The sequence below is a fragment of the Ovis aries genome, chromosome 10 (genome assembly GCF_016772045.2).
Source record: "Ovis aries strain OAR_USU_Benz2616 breed Rambouillet chromosome 10, ARS-UI_Ramb_v3.0, whole genome shotgun sequence".
Taxonomy (NCBI): domain Eukaryota; kingdom Metazoa; phylum Chordata; class Mammalia; order Artiodactyla; family Bovidae; genus Ovis; species Ovis aries.
This window is the reverse complement of record NC_056063.1, coordinates 32083478-32106272: the sequence shown is the minus strand read 5'-3', so window position 1 is coordinate 32106272 and position 22795 is coordinate 32083478. Positions and strand designations below refer to the sequence as shown.

Here is a 22795-nt window from a genome sequence, read left to right as displayed (position 1 = left end):
CCAAAGAAAGTAGGCTTGTTTTCCTGGAAAATGTTTCTCCAATCTGGTTTGCTCCTGGTGTTATTAGGAAGGTGATGGTGTGAACACTAAGACAACGTCGTGATTGTTTATTCTATGTCTATTAGTGATTCTCTAATTTTTTTCTCTTTCTAGGATGTAACCCACAAAACAAAGTTGAGTACTTAGCTAGTGTCCTTTTCTTATGGAAATTCTTGTGTCTCTGGATTTTGCCTAATTATTTTGTATGATTTCCTGCACACAACCTCTAATAAACACACGGTTCAGTTCAGTTCAGTTGCTCAGTCATGTCAACTCTGCGACCCCATGGACTGCAACATAGTAGGCCTCCTTAACCATCACCAACTCCTGGAGTTTACTCAGACTCATGTCCATTGAGTGGTGATGCCATCCAGCCATCACTCCCTCTGTCGTCCCCTTCCACCTTCAATCTTTCCCAGATCAGGGTCTTTTCCAATGAGTCAGTTCTTCGCATCAGGTGCCAAAGTATTGACGTTTCAGCTTGAGCATCATTGCTTCCAATAAATAGGATTGATTTCCTTTAGGATGGACTGGTTGGATCACCTTGCAGTCCAAGGGACTCTCAAGAGTCTTTTCCAACACCACAGTTCAAAAGCATCAATTCTTTGGCACTCAGCTTTCTTTATTGTCCAACTCTCACATCTGTACATTACCACTGGAAAAACCACAGCTTTGACTAGACAGACCTTTGTTGGCAAAGTAATGTCTCTGCTTTTTAACATGTTGTCTAGGTTGGTCATAACTTCTTCCAAGGAGCAAGCGTCTTTTACAAGCACATTCTTCATTATGGTAATATTACTGTTTGGGAAAGCCTGCCTCATTTTTAATTGAGGGAACTTTGATCTGTAGCCAGCACTCACCCTTAGTCTGTACATTTTACTTGTGATTGTGTTCACCTTAGATTTTTAAAAAAAAATTTTATTGCAGTATAGTTGCTTTATAGTGTCCTGTTTCAGCTGTACAACAAAGTGAATCAGCTATATATATATACATGTATCTCTTTTTCCTCTGGATAGGGCATGGCAACCCACTCCAGTATTCTTGCCTGGAGAATCCCATGGACAGAGGAGCCTGGTGGGATACAGTCCATGGGGTAACAAAGAGACACGACCGAGCGACTCAGCACACACGTATCTCTTTTATGGATTTCCTTCCCATTTAGGTCATCACAGAGAGCTGAGCAGAGTTCCCGGTGCTTTACAGTAGGTTCTCGTTAGTTCTCTTACATGTAGTATCAGTAGTGTGTATATGTCAATCCCAGTCACCCAGTTTGTCCCCACCCCTCCCCCCCGGCTTGGTGTCCTTACATTTCTTCCCTATGTTTGTGTCTCTATCTCTGTTTTGCAAACAATTTCATCTGTACCATTTTTCTCTCTTTTGTTATACTGTTCACGTGTCTCGATTGTTAATACAGCCACTCTGTGGGCTAATGGATGATCTGTGCCTGTCTTGAGCAGCATTTGCTGTCTCTTTCTTGTGCTGGCTTAGCAACTGGTATTTCACGAGCATTTCATGCTTGTCCCCCCTCAACAGCCCCAAGAAAACCAAGACCCCTTTATTCATTTTTACACAAAATGGGAAATATATGGATGTTTTTGTAAGTTAATTTTATTATATGAAGATAACATACAAAATACATTCATAGTGACTAGAGATGTAGGACAAAACTGTCTCACTTATAATCTGCAGCATATATTCTTGGTTTGTATAAAAGTAACTTTAAAATTCCAGTTTCCTTAAATAGTTCTGCACAACACACACACACAAATATACATATAGTTTCCACCACTGTCAGTCAAAGGTGCGCTCCTTCTTTAATCAGTTAAAAGAGGCCAACAAGTATTTTTTTCCCGTTTGACATCCGAAGGTAACCTTATCAGGATTTTGAACACACTTGCTCCTCGGGTCTGAGCGTCGTTCTGAGAATAACTAGAGACAAGCTTGTGCGTGGTTCCAGTCCCCTCCCACCCACCATACTCGGGTTACGTGATCTCACAAGTCCTGGAAAGGGGGTCCTTGCCCCCTAATTGTTCATGCCAACCTTTTTTGTCAAAATTGACAAATGGGTCTAATAATACCATCGATTCATTAGTGATTTAATTTTCTGTGCTGCTTCAGCACACCTACCTGTGACAAGCCCTTTCCCACTGGAGAGCGTCTTTCCTCCCGGTTTCCCGTTTTTGTTCTATGTTGAGACCCCAGATGGAGCTGGACTGCTAGACAGAGTCTCTGATTCCATTGAGTCTCTGAGGAAGCCAGATTGTCTTTTGGAAAAATGGTATTACTATGGCCTCTTAAAGAACAGATTACTGAAATCAAGATATACGTATAGCTAAGGTTTTTGTTTTCCCTAATTGCTGGATCCTTAACTGACTTGAAAAAACCAGAGACTCAGTTTGAAGCTTCTTATATTTTGCCTGTTTAACCTCCTCCCGGTTACCTGATTGCTACTCTTGCCAGTGGTCACAGGTGCTCTTGTGCTGGTAAAGAAGAGGAAGAGCAAGGCTCTCCCCGCCTTGGTCCCTGGTCCTGTGCTGTCTGGACATGGCTCCTGGTGGAGACTGGCCGGTGGCTCCTCCAGCAGAGGCCCCCTTCCACCACCACCCCAGGAGCAGCTCTCTGGCTGGGGACAAGCCAGCTCTCCCGTCTCTTCACACCAAGAGCCTTAAAATGAGACTCTGGCCGCCCCTGCCTCCACCTGCCCGCCTCTGCTCCCCGCCCTGGGCCAGGGCAGGATGTCCAGGCCTATCACTTTTGTCTCAGGTTCTAGGGTTACATCACCTGCATCAAGGTAAGCATCCTCCTCTCCACCAGGAGCAGTGATTCCCTGTGGCCTGACTGGCCCCAGAAGGTGCACACACATCCTAAACACACAGCATCACGCAGAGATGGTGGTGGACCCAGGGCCTCTTGGCCCCGAGAAATGGGTGCCCTTTTGTACCCTGTCCCTATTTTGGTCACAACTCAGACCCGAGGCAGGGCCCAAAGTAGATGAAAAGAGGCTTTTCTCTTACTGACGGCTCATTAACTAATATCCTGAGTCCCAGTTCTAGAAACATCTTGCATAAATCACACACCACCTTTTTCCTCAAGGAGCATAAAGTGCTTCATAGACATTGGTTACTGCTCTTCTGTCCAGGAGACGAGCGTGAGAGAGTTGGGGTCCCCACTGAATAAGGACACGTGGCTGCCTTCCTGTCCTCCAGTCCCCTCGGTCTCAGGCAGTTAGTCTGGTGCAGAGAGGGGGTTTTCACTCCGCCTTCCCTTTTTCTCCATCTATCCTAGTTTGGGTCTAGAGAAAACCTCCACAAGACTGTTGCCCTTCTCCTCAGCTTCCTTTGATTACTAATTGAAACATGTTAGAACAAAGAAGTGAGTTAAGTGTCTGGACTACATATGAATACTCAAAATAGAAGCGGACGTTAAAACGTGGCTTTAAGCCTAACAGGTGACATGACAGACCAGACTCACTGGGGTGAGCCCACCTAAGGTTTTACAATCTGCTTGATAATTCCAAAAATTATGTTTGGCTTTTTTTTTTTAGACCTCCCATCACCCCTCCGTCCTGTCTGCTCCCTGGATGGATTCTCCAAGGTGGACCGGTGGCATTGTCCTCTACCCACTCCCTCCCCACAAGGTGCAGCTCCAATCCCCCTCCCCGCCCCTGCCCTGTGTGCTCTCCCCATCTCTTCTCCCTCCCCACACACACAGAGCCTGCTAGAGACCCCAGAACCACGCCTTTGACAGCACAGGCCTTGCTGGCCCAAAGAGTCCGAGCTGCAGTAACAGGCGACAGTGTGTGTCCTGAGCCACCTGGAGCCCGGAGGCCTTGGGGTCTCCGGGGCAGGGGGAGGGGCAAGTCCAGGGCGGGGTCAGGATTTCTTCTCCCCGCTGAGTCCTGCGAGGGTTGGCAGTGGCGCTCTTTGTCACTATTCCTCTATCTGGGGTTACATTCTTGTTAGTCAAAAGAGACAAAAGCACTATTAAAAAAAACACAAAAAAAGCAGCCGGCTCCTGTGGAAAGGAAAAGGTGTCGATTTCTATACGCATAATACTGGCAAAAGCTAGTTTTCTGGGGGTTATAAATACACACGTGGTTCTAGAAAGAAGGCTGTGCAGAATCGGGCTTTAGACTGGTGGGGTGGAGTACAGGACCACAGAGTTGTAGTCGGGGGGAGGCGAGCAGCAGGAAATCTTCCTCTCCAGCTCCGAGTGGTCATAGGTGAACCGGCGGTGGCCTGTTCCCAGGTGCCCACAGCTGGCGTGGCAAAACGTGGGTCTGCTGAGGTCAGAAAGGCCTGACTCCTTACTCTTACTGGTTACTCTCAAGCTAAAGACAGAAAAGAAAGAAAAAAATTGTACAAAATGGATTTATTGGAAACACTGAAGTCCACTCTTTAGTGGGCCGTTTGTTCAAGCCCAGCGGCTTTCCTGGTCGGTAAAGAATCTGCAACGTGGGAGGCCTGAGTTCGATCCCTGAGGCATGAAGACCCCCTGGAGAAGGAAATGGCAACCCACTCCGGTATTCTTGCATGGAAAATCCCATGGACACAGGAGCCTAGTGGGCTACAGCCCATGGGATCGCAGAGTTGCAGTAGACTGGCAGACTAACACTTGTTCAAACCCATCCAGAGTGAATGTCTGCTGAGTCCTACCTCGAACTAGGCTGGGGTGTCTGGAGCTCCCCACGGCCTCTCCTCCACCAGCTGGGGGTCAGTCCAGTGCCAGGGATGGAGGGTGGGATTAGTTAAAACAAATCCAGAATTCCTGGTGGAAAACAGCTCCCAGGCTTGGGTCCAGCGCTCCCCTCTGCGGGTCCGTTAGTGCCTAGGATTGGCTGAAAGATGCTGAACCTGGGAACAACATCTTCTAAGGGGAGAGCAGCGTTTAAAACAGAGGATCCTGAGAGGAGGTGCCTCCTGCATCGCCCAGGTGGGCCCTGAATGCAATCCCACGTGTCCGGGCGGGAGCATCGCAGCACCTGCAGGAGGAGCGGGACCACGGCCACAGAGGAGGAGTGCCAGGGGCGGCAGGGCTGGAGGAGTCGCTGGCCGGGATGTCCTGTCGGGGAGGGGGCCTCATGTCGGGGTGCAGTCCTGCCAACACCTCGTTCTGGGGCATCTGGCCTCCAGAACTGCAAGAGGATCCATTTCTTCCATTCTGAGCCACTGACTTCGTGCAAAGTTGTTGCAGCCGCCTGGAGCGACGCCTAGGACGTGCTACAGAAACTTAGTAAGTTTCTCCCTCTCAAGTTTGTGCTCCAGAGGAGAGAAGTGCTCGGTTCGGTTTGGTGCCAGGCAGTGTGTTGCTGGCCAGGGCGAAAAGACTGGCTTCTGGGTTGGGTCCGCGTGGGGCGGGGAGCCGGTCTGGGCCTCCGTGTTTGATGGTTTCAGCAGCGCCGGTGGGAGTGAGAACCCCGCCCGCCACTGGCCGTTTTGCTCGAGATTGTTGCACCCGGCCTTTGAACCATGTTCTTTCTGTATGTTGGTCTCGGAGTGGAGGAGGCAATGGATGGCTTTCATTTTTTTTCCACAAAGGTCTAGAAGTGTTTCAAGGCAGGAAAAAAGAACACGTGGGCCCCGCTTCCCCTCACTCACTCCGTGTCCTGTGACCTGCCTGGGACTGGGCTTGGGGTCCCTGGGTGCCCGCGGAGAGGACACAGGTGCGCCAGGTGTCCGTCAGGGAGCGTTCCCAGCCCTCCAGTCCTCTGTGGTTGATGAGCTGGGGCCCCACTGCTCAGAGGTGTCTGTGGACACCCTTTGGTTTACATCAGGGTCTGCAAACTAGCCTGTGAGCTGGCCACCTGTTTGGTTTGGTTTTTGTTTTTTTTAAAAAACAATAGTTTTATTGACATGCTTGCATATTGTACAATATACCTATTTAAAGTGTACTCTGGGCATTTCATATAAATGAATTCATACAGCTGGCTTCTCTCACTTAATTCAAGGTTCATCAATGTTGTAGCTGCCTATCAGTACCTCGTACTTTTGATCGACAAATATTCTCTTGTAAGGATATATGCATTTTATTTATCCGTTCACCAGCTGATAGACGCTGGAGTTGTTTCTACTTTTGGTTCTTGTGAACAGTGCTGCTATGAATATTTGCATATACGTTTCTGTGGGGTATATATATACCTACAGAGTTGCATTGCTGGCTTACAGAGTAGCTCTATTTAACCTTCTGAGGACTGTTTTCCTCTGTAAACTGCTAGACTGTTTTCCAAAGTGGCTGCAGTGTTTCATATTCCCACCAGCAAGCATCCAGAGTTCTAATTCCTCCACGTTCTTACCAACACTGACTCTGGTTAGTGAGGACCAGAGTTCTAGAACCATGTCCCTGGTTCAAACCATCCTGGTTGGGGTGGGGGGGAGGGGGTGAAGAGGTGTCTCATGTGATTTGCATTGCCCTGATGTCTGATGAGGTGAAGCTTATTTTCACATGTTCCCTGGCCAAGGCCACTGGCTCTTGTGAGTATGGTTCACTGGACACAGCTGCATTTTATTGTTCGTCTATCAGCTGCTTTTATAAGTGGCAGAGTTGAGCGGTTATCACTGGTCCCTTACGAATGGGTCTGCATTCAGTAGGAAAACCATCTAAGTGAAGTTTCGTACAATAGAAACTTCTCGGCAGTCAGAATTTAGACTGTAAAAGAACACAAGCAGAACATACTTTTCTGAAAACACTTAACTCTGAACACAGCACCAAACTACACAAATGCAGAATGAAAACAGCATTTCAACTCCACCGAAAGTATTGATCATGAAAGATGTAAAAAGTCACGTGACTTCCCTAGGCACGGTTCCCTTTTTAAACAGGTCCACCCCCAAGTACTCTTGTTCTCCTAGCTCTTCAACTGTATGGAAAACAGGGGTGCTTGAGAGTTTGAGGAAAAGAGAAGCGAGCACTCCACCTGTGTTGTGGAGGAACTGAAGACTTTGTTCACTTTAAATCTTATTTTCAGGTCCTTTGCTTACCAAAGGAGGCCCAACTTCTCCTAAGTGTTTTGGGAACTCTGTTTAAATAAGCGCAAATGAAAAGATGATGGGTGGGGGAAGTTTGCAGATCCCTGATTGAGATAAAAGAGGGGCAGAACAGTTCCGCATGGCAGGGAGGGTCAAGGGCAGATGTTTGAACCAGGAAAGGAAGGCAAATCTGGTGGCCCTTGCCCTGTCCAGCAATGTCCCTGGGCAGAGAGGAGCACGGAGAGGAGCTGGCCCGGGCAGAGTGCAGCGAGGGCCCTGGTAGTTCTGACAGAGTTGTCACTGGCTGCAGGGTGGAGGCAGGAGAGTGGGCTCCAACAGGAAACGAGCCTTCATTTGGAAGAGTTGGGGGCTCAGCATGGTGTGTCTTAGGACTGGACGACTGTTCCGGAGCCCTTCTTGTCCCCTCGTTGCAGGCCCCCGGCAGGTAATGGGTGTGCGTTCTCTCCCCGTCCCCTCAGGCAGGTCTCTGGTCCGGACTGTACGCTGTTCACAGTTGAGGACGTTGGGCTCCTTTCAGCTGAAAGACTGCACTTCATGTGCTTGGACTGCGTTCTTTGCTGGAATGTTCTGTCTTCTCTCAAATCCCACTCTTCCTTTCCAGAGCATGGTGCTCAGGTGTCTGCTTTTTTCTGTGTTTTTTTTTTTTTTTTTTTTTTATGATTTTTTAAAATTTTATTTGTTTTTAATGGAAGGATAATTGCTTTAAATGATTGTGTTGGTTTCTATCGAACATCACCATGAATCGCCATAGGTTTACTCGTGTCCCCTCCCACTTGAACATCCCTCCCACCTCCCTCCCCATCCCACCTCTCTGGGTTGTCACAGAGCCCCGGTGTGAGTTCCCTGAGTCATACAGCAAATTCCCATTGGCTCTCTATTTTAAATATGGTAATGTATGTTTCCACATTACTCTCTCCAGGTCTCCCACTCCCTCCTTCCTCCCTCTGCTCCAGCCGCGTCCATACATCTGCTTTCATGCCCTCTTTACTGTCCTTCCAGGGAAAACAGCTTTCTGCACCGCCTGGACACTGTAGTTTAGAAGGGCAGGTAGCCCTCAAGTATGGCCATGAAACCCTCCTCCCAGGCAACGTCCCTCCTGCCCCTCTAGAAAGTGAGCAAAGCCCCCTGCCCCCGGCTTCCTTACTCACTTCAGTGAGGCCTTGGGTTTGCTCTCTGCCCAGGTGAAGCGCTTCAGCAAGGGGGAGGCCAGCAGGGTGCCACTATCCAGCTGGTAGTCCTGCAGGGAAGAAGGGAGAGTTACAGCTCCTGCTTGAGCCAGAGGGTTTCGTGATGTTGGGATGCGTGTCTGAGGTCACTCCAGCATCTGGCCTCCCTCCCTGTGAGGACAGAGCACTCTCTCCATAGCGGCCAGTCTGCTGCTGCTGCTAAGTCGCTTCAGTCAAGTCTGACTCTGTGCAACCCATAGAAGGCAGCCTACCAGGCTCCCCCGTCCCTGGGATTCTCCAGGCAAGAACACTGGAGTGGGTTGCATTTCCTTCTCCAGTGCATGAAAGTGAAAAGTGAAAGTGAAGTCGCTCAGTCGTGTCTGACTCTGCACGACCCCATGGACTGTAGCCTACCAGACTCCTCCGTCCATGGGATTTTCCAGGCAAGAGAACTGGAGTGGGTTGCCATTGCCTTCTCCAACTGGCCAGCCTAAACCTTGTCAATTACAAGAGGCCCCTATGTCCAGTGACTCAGAGACCCTTCTTCCTGCAGGTGAAGAAAGCAAATATAATCAAAATAGAAAATTGCAGGTAACAGGTGAGCATTTTTCGTAGTCAACTTTTATGCTATTTTATGCAAACTATTGCATAAATATGTTCAGCTAATTGGGCAGATGACTTGGCAGTGATATGTAAAGATTCCCTGGTGGCTCAGATGATAAAGAATCTGCCTGCAAAGCAGGAGACCCAGGTTTGATCCCCGGGTCAGGAAGATCCCTTGGAAAACGGAATGCAACCCACTCCAGTATTCTTGCCTGGAGCATCCCCATGGACAGAGGAGCCTGGGGCTACAGTCCATGGGGTCACAAAGAGTTGGACACAACTGAGCGAGCAATAATAAAGACACAATTTAATTTTCTTTCTTGAAGATTCTATGGAGGTTTGAGACTCTTCCGAGTTACCGTGATATTGAATGGTTTGCCTTGGAGACGAACAGAGATCATTCTGTCATTTTTGGGACTGCATCCAAGTACTGCATTTTGGACCCTTCTGGTGACTATGATGGCTACTCCATTTCTTCTAAGGGATTCTTGCCCACAGTAGTAGATATAATGGTCATCTGAGTTAAATTCGCCCATTCCAGTCCACTTTAGTTTGCTGATTCCTAAAATGTCGACGTTTACTCTTGCCATCTCTTGTTTGATCACTTCCAATTTGCCTTGATTCATGAACCTAACATTCCAGGTTCCTATGCAATATTGCTCTTTACAGCATCAGACGTTGCTTCCATCACCAGTCACATCCACAACTGGGTGTTGTTTTTGCTTTGGCTCCATCTCTTCATTCTCTCTGGAGTTATTTCTCCACTGATCTCCAGTAGCATACTAGGCACTTACTGACATGGGGAGTTCATCTTTCAGTGTCCTATCCTTTTGCCTTTTCATACTGTTCATGGGGTTCTCAAGGCAGGAACACTGAAGTGGTTTGCCATTCCCTTCTCCAATGGGCCACACTTTGTTAGAAATAAAATGACACTCCTTGGAAGAAAAGTTATGACCAACATAGACAGGATATTAAAAAGCAGAGACATTACTTTGCCAACAAAGGTCCATCTAGTCAAGGCTATGGTTTTTCCAGTAGTCATGTATGGATATCAGATCTGAACCATAAAGAAGGCTGAGCACTGAAGAATTGATGCTTTCAAACTGGTGCTGGAGAAGACTCTTGAGAGTCCCTTGGACTGCAAGGAGATCCAACCAGTCCATCCTAAAGGAGATCAGTCCTGGGTGTACATTGGAAGGACTGATGCTGAAGCTGAAACTCCAGTACTCTGGCCACCTCATGCGAAGAGTTGACTCATTGGAAAAGACTCTGATGCTGGGAGGGATTGGGGGCAGGAGGAGAAGGGGACAGAGGATGAGATGGCTGGATGGCATCACCAACTCAGCTGGACATGAGTTTGAATAAATTCCGGGAATTGGTGATGGACAGGGAGGACTGGTGTGCTGTAGTCCATGGTATCACAAAGAGTTGGACATGACTGAACGACGGGACTGAACTGAGCTACAGTTTCCAGCAATTCCGTTTACTAATTGGGTCATGTTTAGCACTGAGTTTTACGCAGGATCCTCCTTATACTATCAAAATGGTGTTTCCAGTGAGTGGACCCCACATGTAGTTCCTGCCACCCTTTGGGTCTCTTACTTGGCTGTGTGTGTGTCCTTGACTATCAGGGAGGAACCTAAGCAAGGATACTGCCCTAGGATCCAGTGCATCAGGGTTGGGAGGGCTAAGGGTCAAAGAAATCTTGCATGTTTTATTCAGTGCCATTTCCTTGGACTTAAAACCAGCATTCTAAGCAGCAAAGCAACATTTCCAGCACTTTGTCTTTATAGTCACAGCTTATTTGTAATTTTTTTTTTTTTAATGTTCACGTCATCTTTTCCTCTCTATCTGGTGTGTTTGAAGGATTTGGGCATTTTCCAGTCGTGACCACAGCATTTGAGGTCATCACCTTCTCATCGCAGTAGGCTTTCCAGGCCTTTTTTGGGTCATGGCTCTGTGAGCATGGATGGTCCTGGGATCCAGTGGCTGCGTCCCTGGAGACCACGCTCTGGTCCAGCACTCTGTCTCCTCCCCTTAATCTCTCAGCCCCTTGTCCAGACCTTTACAGGGACAGGTGAGTTGAGGCCTCTTATTAGCCAGGGCTGTGTGGATCGCTTCTCTCTGTGCGGCTGGGTGGGAGCCTAGCTGGTCAGCTCTGGAAAGTTTGTGGGAAGGTGCAAGAGGTCTCGGAGATTCTTCCAGGATCTCAGAGGGGAGGCCCCATCCCTCGCACAGTTTTGAGTTGTTTTGATGCGGTGATAGCAGGCTTCCATCCCTGATAGCCAAGATGTTTAGAAACACCCAAGGACGTTTCCTAAGGTTATGCCCACCCAAAGACTTGGGCCCTGGGGTGAGCTCTGGGTCATCTTCAGACTACAGAACTCCTTTCAAATTAGCTCTGTATGTCCCATGTCTTGTCATTCCCCTGGAACTGTCATTTTAGCCACCACTGATGACTGGCCCCTGGTAACCTAGAGCAACTGGACAGTTGGGGTTTGTGTTTGCATGGGGGGCTGCCCAGGGTGTGCTAAGTAAGTTAATTCTGTTACTTACATCAAGCAGGGAAAGGCCATTTGGTGAGAATTCTTCAAAGGTTTTGAGTTTTTCCAGGCTGATGAAATTGAAAGCATTGACATATCTAAAGAAGCAGAAAGGATAATCAGGTCAGTAATTAAACTTAAAAGCTTTTGCACAATGAAGGAAACTATAAGCAAGGTGAAAAGACAGCCTTCAGAATGGGAGAAAATAATAGCAAACGAAGCAACTGACAAAGAATTAATCTCAAAAATATACAAGCAACTCCTGCAGCTCAATTCCAGAAAAATAAGTGAACCAGTCAAAAAATGGGCCAAAGAACTACATAGACACTTCTCCAAAGAAGACATACAGATGGCTAACAAACACATGAAAAGATGCTCAACATCACTCATTATCAGAGAAATGCAAATCAAAACCATAATGAGGTACCATTTCACGCCGGTCAGAATGGCTACTATCCAAAAGTCTACAAGCAATAAATGCTGAAGAGGGTGTGGAGAAAAGGGAACCCTCTTACACTGTTGGTGGGAATGCAAACTAGTACAGCCACTCTGGAGAACCTTAAAAAACTGTGGAGATTCCTTAAAAAACTGGAAATAGAACTGCCATATGACCCAGCAATCCCACTGCTGGGCATACACACTGAGGAAACCAGAATTGAAAGAGACACGTGTACCCCAATGTTCATTGCAGCACTGTTTATAATAGCCATGACATGGAAGCAACCTAGATGTCCATCAGCAGACGAATGGATAAGAAAGCTGTGGTACATATACACAATGGAGTATTACTCAGCCATTAAAAAGAATAATTTGAATCAGTTCTAATGAGGTGGATGAAACTGGAGCCTATTATACAGAGAGAAGTGAGCCAGGAAGAAAAACACCAATACAGTATACTAATGCACATATATGGAATTTAGAAAGATGATAACGATAACCCTATATGTGAGACAGCAAAAGAGACACAGATGTATAGAACAGTCTTTTGGACTCTGTGGGAGAAGGCGAGGGTGGGATGATTTGAGAGAACAGCATTGAAACCTGTAAATTATCATATGTGAAACAGATCGCCAGTCCAGGTTCGATGCATGAGACAGGGTGCTCAGGGCTGGTGCACTGGGATGACCCAGAGAGATGGGATGGGGAGGGAGGTGGGAGGGGGGTTCAGGATGGGGGACACATGTACACCCATGGCTGATTTATGTCAATGTATGGCAAAAACCACTACAATATTGTAAAGTAATTAGCCTCCAATTAAAGAAATTTTTAAAAATGAATAAAAAATTAAAAATGCTGATTAAAAAAAAAGAATAATCAGGTCAGGATAACACCTTCAGTTTTGATTAGTCAGGAGATCACAGGCACCCCATCCCAGCTAAGATGAAGCTGAATGCCAGAGGAGGGACCTCATACCTTTTGAAGCTGCAGGTCCCTGGCTGTGTGCCCTGGGAATCCCGGCAGTGGTTTCTAATCACTCATATGGCCCTCACTGCACTGTTGTGAGCAAAACCCCACAGGGACCCTTGAGGGATTCACCAGTGGCCAGGCCTCTGGTCCCTCAGGGAACCAGATGACGTCAGGCCAAGAAGAGCCCTGAGTTGTCATCTGGTCTGAATGTGACGGAAGGAGGAGATGATGCCCAGAGAGGTGATGTGGCTTCATCAGTGTACAGCTGCTGCTTCTGTAAGGCCATGACCGGTCAGGGCCGCACGGCCAGTTCAGTGGTGTATATCCAAGCACCGGGAGGAAGGGGCAGTAACTGGATGACGTCCCTGTGACTGCCTGCTGAGCTCGGTGGCCCACTATACACACACTCACCTGGGACTCTGTCACCACCGACAGGGTTTGTCTCTTAGGCAAGCGCCCTGTCTGGTGAAGGCTAAGCAACAGTCTGGAAGGACCCGTGTCACTTTGATATTTCCCTGCCCCATGTCTGACCTGGTCTGCCTCTGCTAATTTATTTAATCCATGCTTGCTTGTCTCCTCTTTAAAACAATAGATGACTCATCTGGGCTGGTCTGTGAAGCATGAATCGGTCGCTGACCTGTGACCCAACCCCACAAATCTGTGCTGGCCATTGGATTTCTTCCAGGCCTGTCCCAGACCGTCAATCCTCCCAGTTCTTCCCTGGTCACCTGCCAAGCGTGGCTGAACTGAGGTTGGCGGTCTAGGAGGATACCTCCGTCCATCCTAAGTTGCTTCACTAGCGCCCACTGCAGATAAAATTTCTAGGAGGCCCACAGAATAGTCTGAAAGTCCTCATACCAGTTCTGACTGATTGCAAAGGGACAGAGCATCAGAACACCTGGGTTAGAAACTCTGTTCTGCTGCTTTCCAACTGCATGGCTATGGCAAGCTGTCCTCTGTGGAGCTTTAATGTCTCCATCTGTGCCACAGGAATAGTACCTCCTTCTTAGGACTGTCTGGAGGAGGTGATGTATGCAAAGATCCCAATGCTGTACCAGACCACAAAGCATGTGTCTCACTATACAGTAAGCCCCCTGCACGCGAAGTTGTGAGTTTTCAAAGATATGAACGTGTGTTCGCATGTCCAATGGCGTAAGTTAGTTGACCTGTCTAGCGTACATCGTTGTGTGCATGCCCCCTCTACAAGCGGCTGTGCTTTTGAGTGCTTTAAACATTACTGTTCGGTAGAGCACAATAGTACAGTATCTTTATATCAAGCCCAGGATGTCCGGAGGCAAGAGGGTAGATAGAATTGAACCCAGCAAGGAATCAGAACCTGCCGTCAGCGTGACATCGCAGCTGATGTCCCTCCGTCTCCGACTGCTGATGACCCTCTACCATCTCCCACCTCTTCTCCCTCCTCCAGCCAGGAACTCTTCTTGCCTGTTCACTTGATGCCAGCCCCTGAGTGTCAGCTGTTGTACTGCACTAGGTATGTAAGATTCAAATTGTTTTCCTTTTTGTGTTTCTTATGTATTATTTGTGGGAAAAGTATTATAAACCTATTACGGTCAAGTATTACTGTAATAGGTGTCTAGTGATACAGTATGACTGTATTACACTACAGTACTACACGGCCGATCGTGTTAGATGGGTACCTAGGCTAACTTTGTTGGACTTACTAATAAATTGGACATTCTTGGAATGGAACTCATCTGTATGTAGGGGACTTAACTGTAGTGAGTGGAACATACCTGTCACTCCTGGCACCAAGGTGCTGGCCTTATCCAGCGTGGCCCCTCGGTGTATCTGTCTTCCCTCACCCCTTCTCCAGTTTCCTTCGCACTAACAAGAGATACTGTAGTTTGTCAGGTAAGAAAACAAATCCAGTTTGTTTTCACTGTATTGAAGGTATCATGCAAAAACTCAAGGTCCTCAAGGAGGAAAAGATGGGAGAGTTCTTCTGGAGTAAGACAGACTAAAGAAATGGAAGGAAATGCAAGGTATTCTTGATTGGATGGTGCTTTTAAAAAAGGTGCAGAAGACATTAGGGGACAATAATGGGAACTTGAAAACTTAATAAGATGAAGAGATGATCAGCTTCTTTGTGATAATTTTGGTGTGCTGGCACAGGAGAACACCCCTTACAAGATACATGTGCATGCTAAGTTGCTTCAGTCAAGTCTGACTCTCTTTAACCCCATGGACTGTAGCCCACCAGGCTCCTCTATCCATGGGATTCTCCAGGCCAGAATACTGGAGTGGGTTACCATGTCCTTCTCCATACAAGATGTATACCAAAGTGTTTAGAGGCAAAGCATTAAATGGTGTATGTCCTCTTTCACACACACACACACACACACACATACACACACTCACTCACTCACTCACTCACTCACTCACTCTGGGCTCCTCTGTCCATGGGACTTTTCAGGCAAGAATACTGGTGTAGGGTGCCATTTCCTCCTCCAGAGAATCTTCTCGACCCAGGGACTGAACCTGTGACTTCTTGTCTCCTGCATTGGCAGGTGGACTCTTTACCCACTGGGCCACTGGCTAAGCCCACAGACAGAGTAAGGCAACATGCTATGGTTGAATTTAGGAGGTGGACTTTTTTTTTTTAAGTTTGAAAATCATATCAGATGAAGTGGGAGAAGAAAAGATCTTACCTGACATTATCAGAACTCCCTGAATTAAACTTGGGAGCAGAAATATCTTCCTGGAAGAAGTCCTCAGAGAAGGCAGGTGTCGAGTACGTAAACGCACTGTTGCCTGTCAGGATGGCGTTGAGCGGAATGTAGTCTTTACCATCCTGAAACAGCAAAGGTGGAGCTCTGGTCACGCGCATTCTACTTCAGCCTATTTTCTGTGCAGCGCTGTCTCAGTTCAACTATGTCATTTCCATAATCTCGGTTGTGTTTTGGGATGATAATTCCGCGTATATGCACTTTTTTTTTTTTTGCTGGTGATCTCAGCTGTTGTTGCTGTCGTTTAGTCACCAAGTTGTTTCCGACTCTGGCAACCCCATGGAGTGTAGCCTACCAGTGTCCTCTGCCCGTGGAATTCTCTAGGAAAGAGTACTGGAGTGGGTACTCCTCCAGGGGACCTTCCAGACTCAGGGGTAGAACCCATGTCTTCTGCTTTGGCAGCTGGATTCTTTACTGCCGACCCGCCAGGGAAGCCCGATCTCAGCTGTGAATAGCCACTAAATAACGAGAGACAAGTAAGACACCCCCTTGACTAACATCAAAGGCAGCTGGCCTTCTGATAGTCTAGATAAAGTTACCTGTTGTACATTGGCTTGAAGCAGGTCACCTAGTTTTTCCACAAGCTCCACAAATCTGGGCCTTTCTTTTGGGTCTTTGTGCCAGCAGTCCAACATGATCTGGTAGCTATTGGGTGAGAGGAAAATAGAGACAGCTGGAGGCGGTAGTGGGTACATGGGTTACCATACATGTTGGCAGAGGGGTGGGCGTTTTCATGCATGTAAAAATGATGCTTTTTGCAGTATGTAGTGTTCGCTCTGTTTAAATTGTGGGTACACAGTGTGATACGTAAGAGGCTGCTTGGGCCAGGTCCTGCTGGGAGTGGAACTTACAGACAGGGAGGAGGCTGGGAGTGAGGAAGGGGCTATAACTAGGGGGTGTCGCCCCTGCTCCCTGGGCACACAGGACGGGGGCGGCCGTGCCCAAGGGCCCTTCACTCTCCCTGACCTGAGAGACCCCCCTGACCTCTCCATGCCTTAGAGTGGGGGCTCCAGGCACGTGCCCCATCCAGGGAACCTGAGCCAGCCTGCCAGTGGCCTGGAGGAGCGTAAGACAGTCCCAAGTGGATCTCACAGTAAGGTGGTGGCTCAGTTGCTAAGTCATGTCTGACTCTCTGCGACCCCATGGACCAGAGCATGTCAGGCTCCCCGTCCTTCACCATCTCCTGGGGTTTGCTCAAACTCATGTCCACTGAGTCGGTGATGCCATCTAACTAATCTGTTGAGACAGGTGCAGAAATCGTGCAGAGGCAGGTGGACTCAAGTCTTGGATCCTTAGCTCAGGTGCAGGGGCTGTGGCGGAGGCTGGCCTGAATCTGCCTTATCTCACTTAAGGCTCCCTGGCCTCTAGCAAGAGACAGACTCTCAGAGGCTGTTGGGAGAGCAGTTACACACACACACACACCCCCACACACACCCCACACACACACCCCCCACACCCCCCCCACACACATACAACCACACCCCACACACATACCCCCCACACACACACCCACACACACCCCCCACACACACATCCCACACACACACACCCACACTCACCCCCCACACACCCCCCCCACACCCCCCCCCACACACACCTCGCCCACATACCTCGCCCACACAAACCCCCCCCACACCCACACACACACACCCACACCCCACACACACACACCCCGTACCCCCACACACACCCCTCACACACACACACCCCACACACACACAAACCCACACCACCCCCACACACACACCTCCCCCCACACACACACAGTTGTATATACACTTGCTGTTGTTTAGTTGCTCAGTCGTGTCCAACTCTTTGCGACTCCATGGACTGTAGCCCATCAGGCTCCTCTGTCCATGGGGTTCTCCAGGCAAGAATACCGGAGTGGGTTGCCATTTCTTTCCCCAGGGGATCTTCCTGACCCAGGGATTGAACCTATGTCTCCTGCATTGGTAGGTGGTTTCTTTACCACTGAGCCACCAGGGACGCCCGGAAAAGATACATAGATGTTCTATGAAAAGTAGCCAAAGCAAGAAAGGCTTGAACCAGGCGAAAAAAGGGAGGTGGGCCTGGGAGTTGGCAGCATTCAGTCAAGAAGAGGCTGCAGGCTTATCTCAACTAGCATTGCTTCACCACTGAAAGGCGGAGGTGGAGGAAATGCAAGAGCTGTGAGCAGGGTGCTCCCAGGTTCCTCTTTGCTGAAACCAGCCAAAGGGACCACCTACAACTATTGCTGTTTTTTATTTTGATCCCTGGTTTCTGATTTCCACTCCTCTTGCCTAAAATTCAATGCGAATCATCTCTGCAAACACCAAAGGAAAAGAAAAAAATCAAAACATTCATTACTTCTCCTCCTCATTGAAAGACATCTGATCAAACAGGCTGTGGGCGAGGAACCAATGACTCAACGTTAAACCGTTTTACATCACTAAGTAAATAGGTTTAATAAGAAAAAGAGACACCAGTTACACCCAAACCCACAGGCCTTCTCGAAGCAAGCATAGGGGTGAGGGGGCCTGTGGAGGGAGCTTCCTGTCCAAGCTATCACCCAAGCTCCCAAGCGCACGTCTATTTAGGTCAAGTTCAGGTCACAGGACCCAAGTTCTGAGAATGCACGTTATCCTTACCCAGGTCTTCCCGCTATTGGTACAAGCAACATGGAAATGGCTCCATCAGCTTTCAAATGCTAAAGGTTTGAATTTTGGACTTCTTTTTTTAATTAAAAGAAAAAAAAATTTAAACACCAAAAACATTTTATATTGGGGTATAGCCAATGGCAACCCACTCCAGTATACTTGCCTGGAGTATTCCATGGACCTGAGCCTGGCAGGCTACAGTTCATGGGGTCGCAAAGAGTCACACATGACTGCAACAACTTTGCATGCGTAGCCAATTAACAATGCTGTGGTTGTTTCAGGTGGACAGTGAAGGAACTCAGCCACACATGTACTTGTGTCCGTTCTTGATTTCTGGACTTAACATTTCCCAAAGCTGCTGCTTTTTGTAATTTCTATAAGAAACTCCCTAGAATTGAGGAACCACCCTTCTCTCTAGCTCTAAGCTGGGGTACAAGTGCTCTTCACAGATAAAGATTGAAGCTTTCATAAAGTCCAAGGCCATTTGGGGCCCAAAGTTGATGTGAGTTGTTTTGGACCAGAACAAGTATAAGAACTGGAAACGCTGGAAACACACCCTGCAGGTGTGTAGTGGTACTGGGGGCTCTGGACTCAGACTTGGTTTGCTTAACTAATTAGCAAAGTGGCAAACCACTTCTGTGTCCTATGCCTTGGTTTTCTCATCTGTACAATGGGGATAGTAATAGCACCCACTGCATAGGTTGTCATGAGAATGAGGTAAATGGGTATATGTTAAAGTGTTTAAGATAGTGCCTGACTCTTCATGAGCACTAAGTAACTAATAAATAATAAACCCTGTTAATGACTGCAATTATTATTACTGTTGAAGGTGAAAAGAGAAGGGGGGCGGCAGGATGAGATGGTTGGATGGCATCACCAACTTAATGGACGTGAGTTTGAGCAAGCTCTGGGAGCTGGTGAAGGACAGGGAAGCCTGGCGTGCTGTAGTCCACAGGGTTGCAAAGAATCGGATATGACTTAGCAACTGAACACCAACAATTATTATTGTTAGTCACTAGGAACTTGCCCTTGTGACTTTCAGATTATATGGAAAGTGGACAGAAATATTTAATTCAAAGCATGAGTGAACATGTCAGAGATATTTCTTCTAAGGAACATGGGGTATGTTCCTAACTTGATAGTCCTGTGGTCTAGGGAGTCCGGAGGACCACCTTTCTGTCTGTCTCCTTTGTATGTAGCTAACTAGTCATGACACTTCTCAGAGGCTAGCTCCATCACTCATTCAGTTCAGATGGCGATTCCCGCCCGCCTGCCCCCGACATGGTCTGGGGTCTTCCAGTGAGATTATAGCAGGGAAAATACTTAAACCACGAAGTGCAGAGTCATCATTTTAAACCAGAACTCCAGGTGAAAAGAAGCTAGCACTTCAGAGCTCTCCTGCCTTTCTCTCTCTGCAGCCCAGGCAGGCCTGGGGCTCACCTGGCTGTCTCCCCAGCTCTCAGAAGGGCCTTGTGCTTTCCTGGCCAAAACACCACAAGCACCTGACAAGGCCGGGTCCCTTCTCCCTCTGCGCTTGGGCTGCTCCCAGCCCTGCCCTTGTGGCCTGAGTCCTCGGGCCTCCTCGTCCCGGGTCTGACCCAGCTCGTCTCTGGACCGTGAAGGAAAGAGACGTGGCCTTGCACTCTGGCCAAGCCCCACTTCCTTCGTTCCCTCTAGCTCCTCCTGAAGGCCATCGCAGGGCTCCCAGCAGGCCCCCGCTGTGTGGGTGGGATGGGAGGGCCCTGCAGGAAAGGCGGTGCTGCTGTGGGGCGGGGGGACGTGGTGGTGGTGGGGCTCCCCTGAGTCCTTGATGGCAGCTGGACACAAAACTGCTGGGGTCATCACATTCCTGCCCAGGCCTCAGAGTGCAAAACAGGCCCAGAGTGGAAAAAGTGTCTGCGGGGCGAGTGAGCACTTGTCCACCAGGGAGAGCTGTCAGGAAGGCCCTGGGCTCACAGGTCCCAGCCAGGTCCTAACAGGAGGCCCCTTTCCCTCCCATCTCCCCTGCATTCCAGACCAGCCCCCCACAGATCCCTGCTGTGGACGGGGGTCAGCGCTGGTTCCCTGCTGGCCTCCACCCCGGCTGCCTGCCGAGCCCACTGGTTCCCAGTCTGAGCCACCCCCAAGGTCTGGCCCCCAGCTCCTCGGTGGTCTGTTCAGGGTTCCTCAGGCTCACACCTGGATGCTGTGTCGGGGTGGAGGGAGGACCCAGGTAGGGATGGGTCCGGGACCCAAAGCCCCACTTCTGGAGGGTGCTGGGTCCCCACGGAGGTACTCAGGGGCGTCCCTGGAGACAAGGGTTCGCCTGCATCTCCCAGGACGGGGGATTCTGAAACTCAACAGAGCGTCCCCTTCCTGAGGAGGCCTGGTCTGGGGGGACCCGTGGGGGATGGGGGTCTGGGTGGGAGTGGAGGCGGTGGGGTGGGGGCTCACATTTCAGGCGTGGCGTACTCGGGTGCCCGCATCCTCATCCCATCCTTCAGGCGGCTGCAGAAGTCCTCGTCCATCTGCACACCCGGGTAGGGGGACCCGCCTGCACCGGGGACCAGAGAGCACAGGGCGTGTTACGGCCTCGGGCACGTGCGGGCCAGTTCAGCGTCTGTCTCCTCCAAGGTGACAGTTGGCGGTAAATTCCCAGGGACGGGAAGGGCCCTTGGCACACAGCACGGCCACAGAGCAGCTGGGTCGGCCCCGCGGTGCTGGGTGTCTGATGCCCCCTGCCTGGTTCCCAGGGATGTCTGGTCAGGAGAAAGGCTGGCATCTGAGGGGTCCCCCCACCCGGAGAAGGAGCTCTAGACAAATCCCATCCTTTAGAGACTCATTTGTTGGGATTTTAACTCCCTACTTTCTTGTAAACCTCATACAGCATTGAGGAGGGGCAGTCGCTGTGATGGGTCTGGGGGAGGGGGGTTGGGAGCCAGGACTGGGCGGGCTGATGTGAGGGTCAGGGGGCTACCCACGGGCCTGGAGAGCCAGAGGAGCCGGGACTTTGCCTTTTGCCAAATTTTCTGGGCAGCATCGCAGGGAACAGCCCCCTTGGAGGGATTTGTGGCTAGGGGTGAGCAGGCCTCCATATCAGCCCCATCCCAGCCCTGGAAGCTAGTGTCTCTCAGCGTTTGTTTGTCTGCACCTTGGAGTGACCGCAGCTGGGAGGAAGCAGCTGGGTGCGTGCGGCGCTGGCGCTGTGTCCCCGCCGGGCCACTGCGGCCGCCAAGCCGCTTTCAAAGACTGCAGGCAGCAGGTGCCTGTCATCGAAAGCAGGGGAATGGATTTCCCACATTACAGGAAGCCAGGGATGTTACTGGGTGACTTTTATTTGCTCTGAGAGGCAAGTTTTTGGCAAAGTCTAAAAGACTTGGCTAGACCCGGCCGTTCGAGGGAGGCCTCGGAGCATCAGGTCCGCGTCTGCAGCCAGATGTGGGCGCCGGACTCATCTGGGAGCGCGGGCCTGGGACCAGGCTTGCAGCCACTGCAGTGCGTGTTGGTGGAAGCTGAGCGCACCCACACACAACCAGCATTTCTGCCATTCATCCTGTGTGAACTGGCTTCTGGGGCCAGCCATGCTGGACAGAGGCAGGCGGTGAGCTGAGCTTGTTGGGTCTTTCCTGGGAAATTCTGCAGGGTTTTGGGTGGAAGGATGCAGGGAGCAGAGAGGCGTGGGTATTAAAGAGTCTGGGTGTTTGAGGAATTAGGACAAGGGAAGGGAATTAGGAAGACAGGGAAGGGGTAGCCAGATTGGCTGGAGGTAAGTGGGACTGGAGGTTGTATCCTAGCCGGACCTCTCTCGCAGCCCCCTGCGTGTTTTTTTTGCAGTCCAGGCGTGTATGGGCACACCGCTCTGAGTGGTTTTAGTGGCTGCCACAGCCCAGGTAGCTCCCTAGAGGAGGCAGACGCTCAGCTCTGGGTAGCTGTCCCCTCTCCTCCTGCCCCCAGCCTCACCTAAGGAGAAGATCTCCCACAGAAGCACTCCGTAGGACCACACGTCGCTCTTGGTGCTATAGATCTTGTCAAAGATGGACTCGGGAGCCATCCACTTCAGAGGAAGTCGCGTCTGGAAAAGGGTGAAGGGAGGCCTTGAGCAGGAGGGCATGCAAACAAGCACATTCGACCCGAGCACCCGGGGTCGCCTCCCAGATAACGTGTGGCCTTAAACCATTTCCCGGAGCAGCCACGGTTTCCCGGGACGGAGAGTGCGCGTCAGCCTGAAGTGCGGTCCTGAAAGTGTGCTGTGTTCATCCCTATGATGGGCAGTAGCTGCTTAGTAAGCCCTTCCTCTGTGCCCAGAGCACCCGACTCTGACTCTGTAAGAAAGCCTCCTTCCCAAAACAGCCTGCATGCCACGCGGACCTGAGAAAGAGCCCTGCGAATTACGGGGTTGGCCAAAATGTTCCTCGGGGTTTTTCTGTAACATCTAATGGAAAAATCCAAACAGACTTTTTGACCAACCCGATAGAAGGCATCTGGAAAATCGATCATTTCCAGGATTTTTTCTTAACAAGGAGGATTTTTGAAAGGCGTTCCGATATAAAACACAGGATTTTAAGAGTCACTGACTGGGAGGTGTGGGCAAAGGCACGGAAAAGAAGGAAGGTGATAGACAGTGTTTAGGGCCCCATGTGACTAGTTTTGAAGTGGGAGTCCCAGTGGGTTCAGCCCTATGGCTTCATA

The 22795-nt window shown here is 49.6% G+C and overlaps 1 protein-coding gene across 3 annotated transcripts in view; it reads right to left on the bottom strand.

Annotated features, from left to right (window-relative positions):
• Positions 1-1629: 1629 nt before the first annotated feature.
• Positions 1630-22795, bottom strand: part of FLT1 (fms related receptor tyrosine kinase 1) — a 208841-nt gene continuing 187675 nt past the window's right edge. For all 3 annotated transcript variants that reach the window (XM_015098156.4, XM_060394469.1, XM_060394470.1), the window contains 7 exons: positions 22067-22178; positions 20561-20660; positions 16031-16136; positions 15414-15556; positions 11351-11435; positions 8174-8262; positions 1630-4369 (listed from right to left, as the gene is read on the bottom strand). In XM_015098156.4, the coding sequence (XP_014953642.3) occupies positions 4168-4369; positions 8174-8262; positions 11351-11435; positions 15414-15556; positions 16031-16136; positions 20561-20660; positions 22067-22178 (837 nt within the window). In that variant the 3' untranslated portion in view covers positions 1630-4167. The remainder of the gene's footprint in view (positions 4370-8173; positions 8263-11350; positions 11436-15413; positions 15557-16030; positions 16137-20560; positions 20661-22066; positions 22179-22795) is intronic.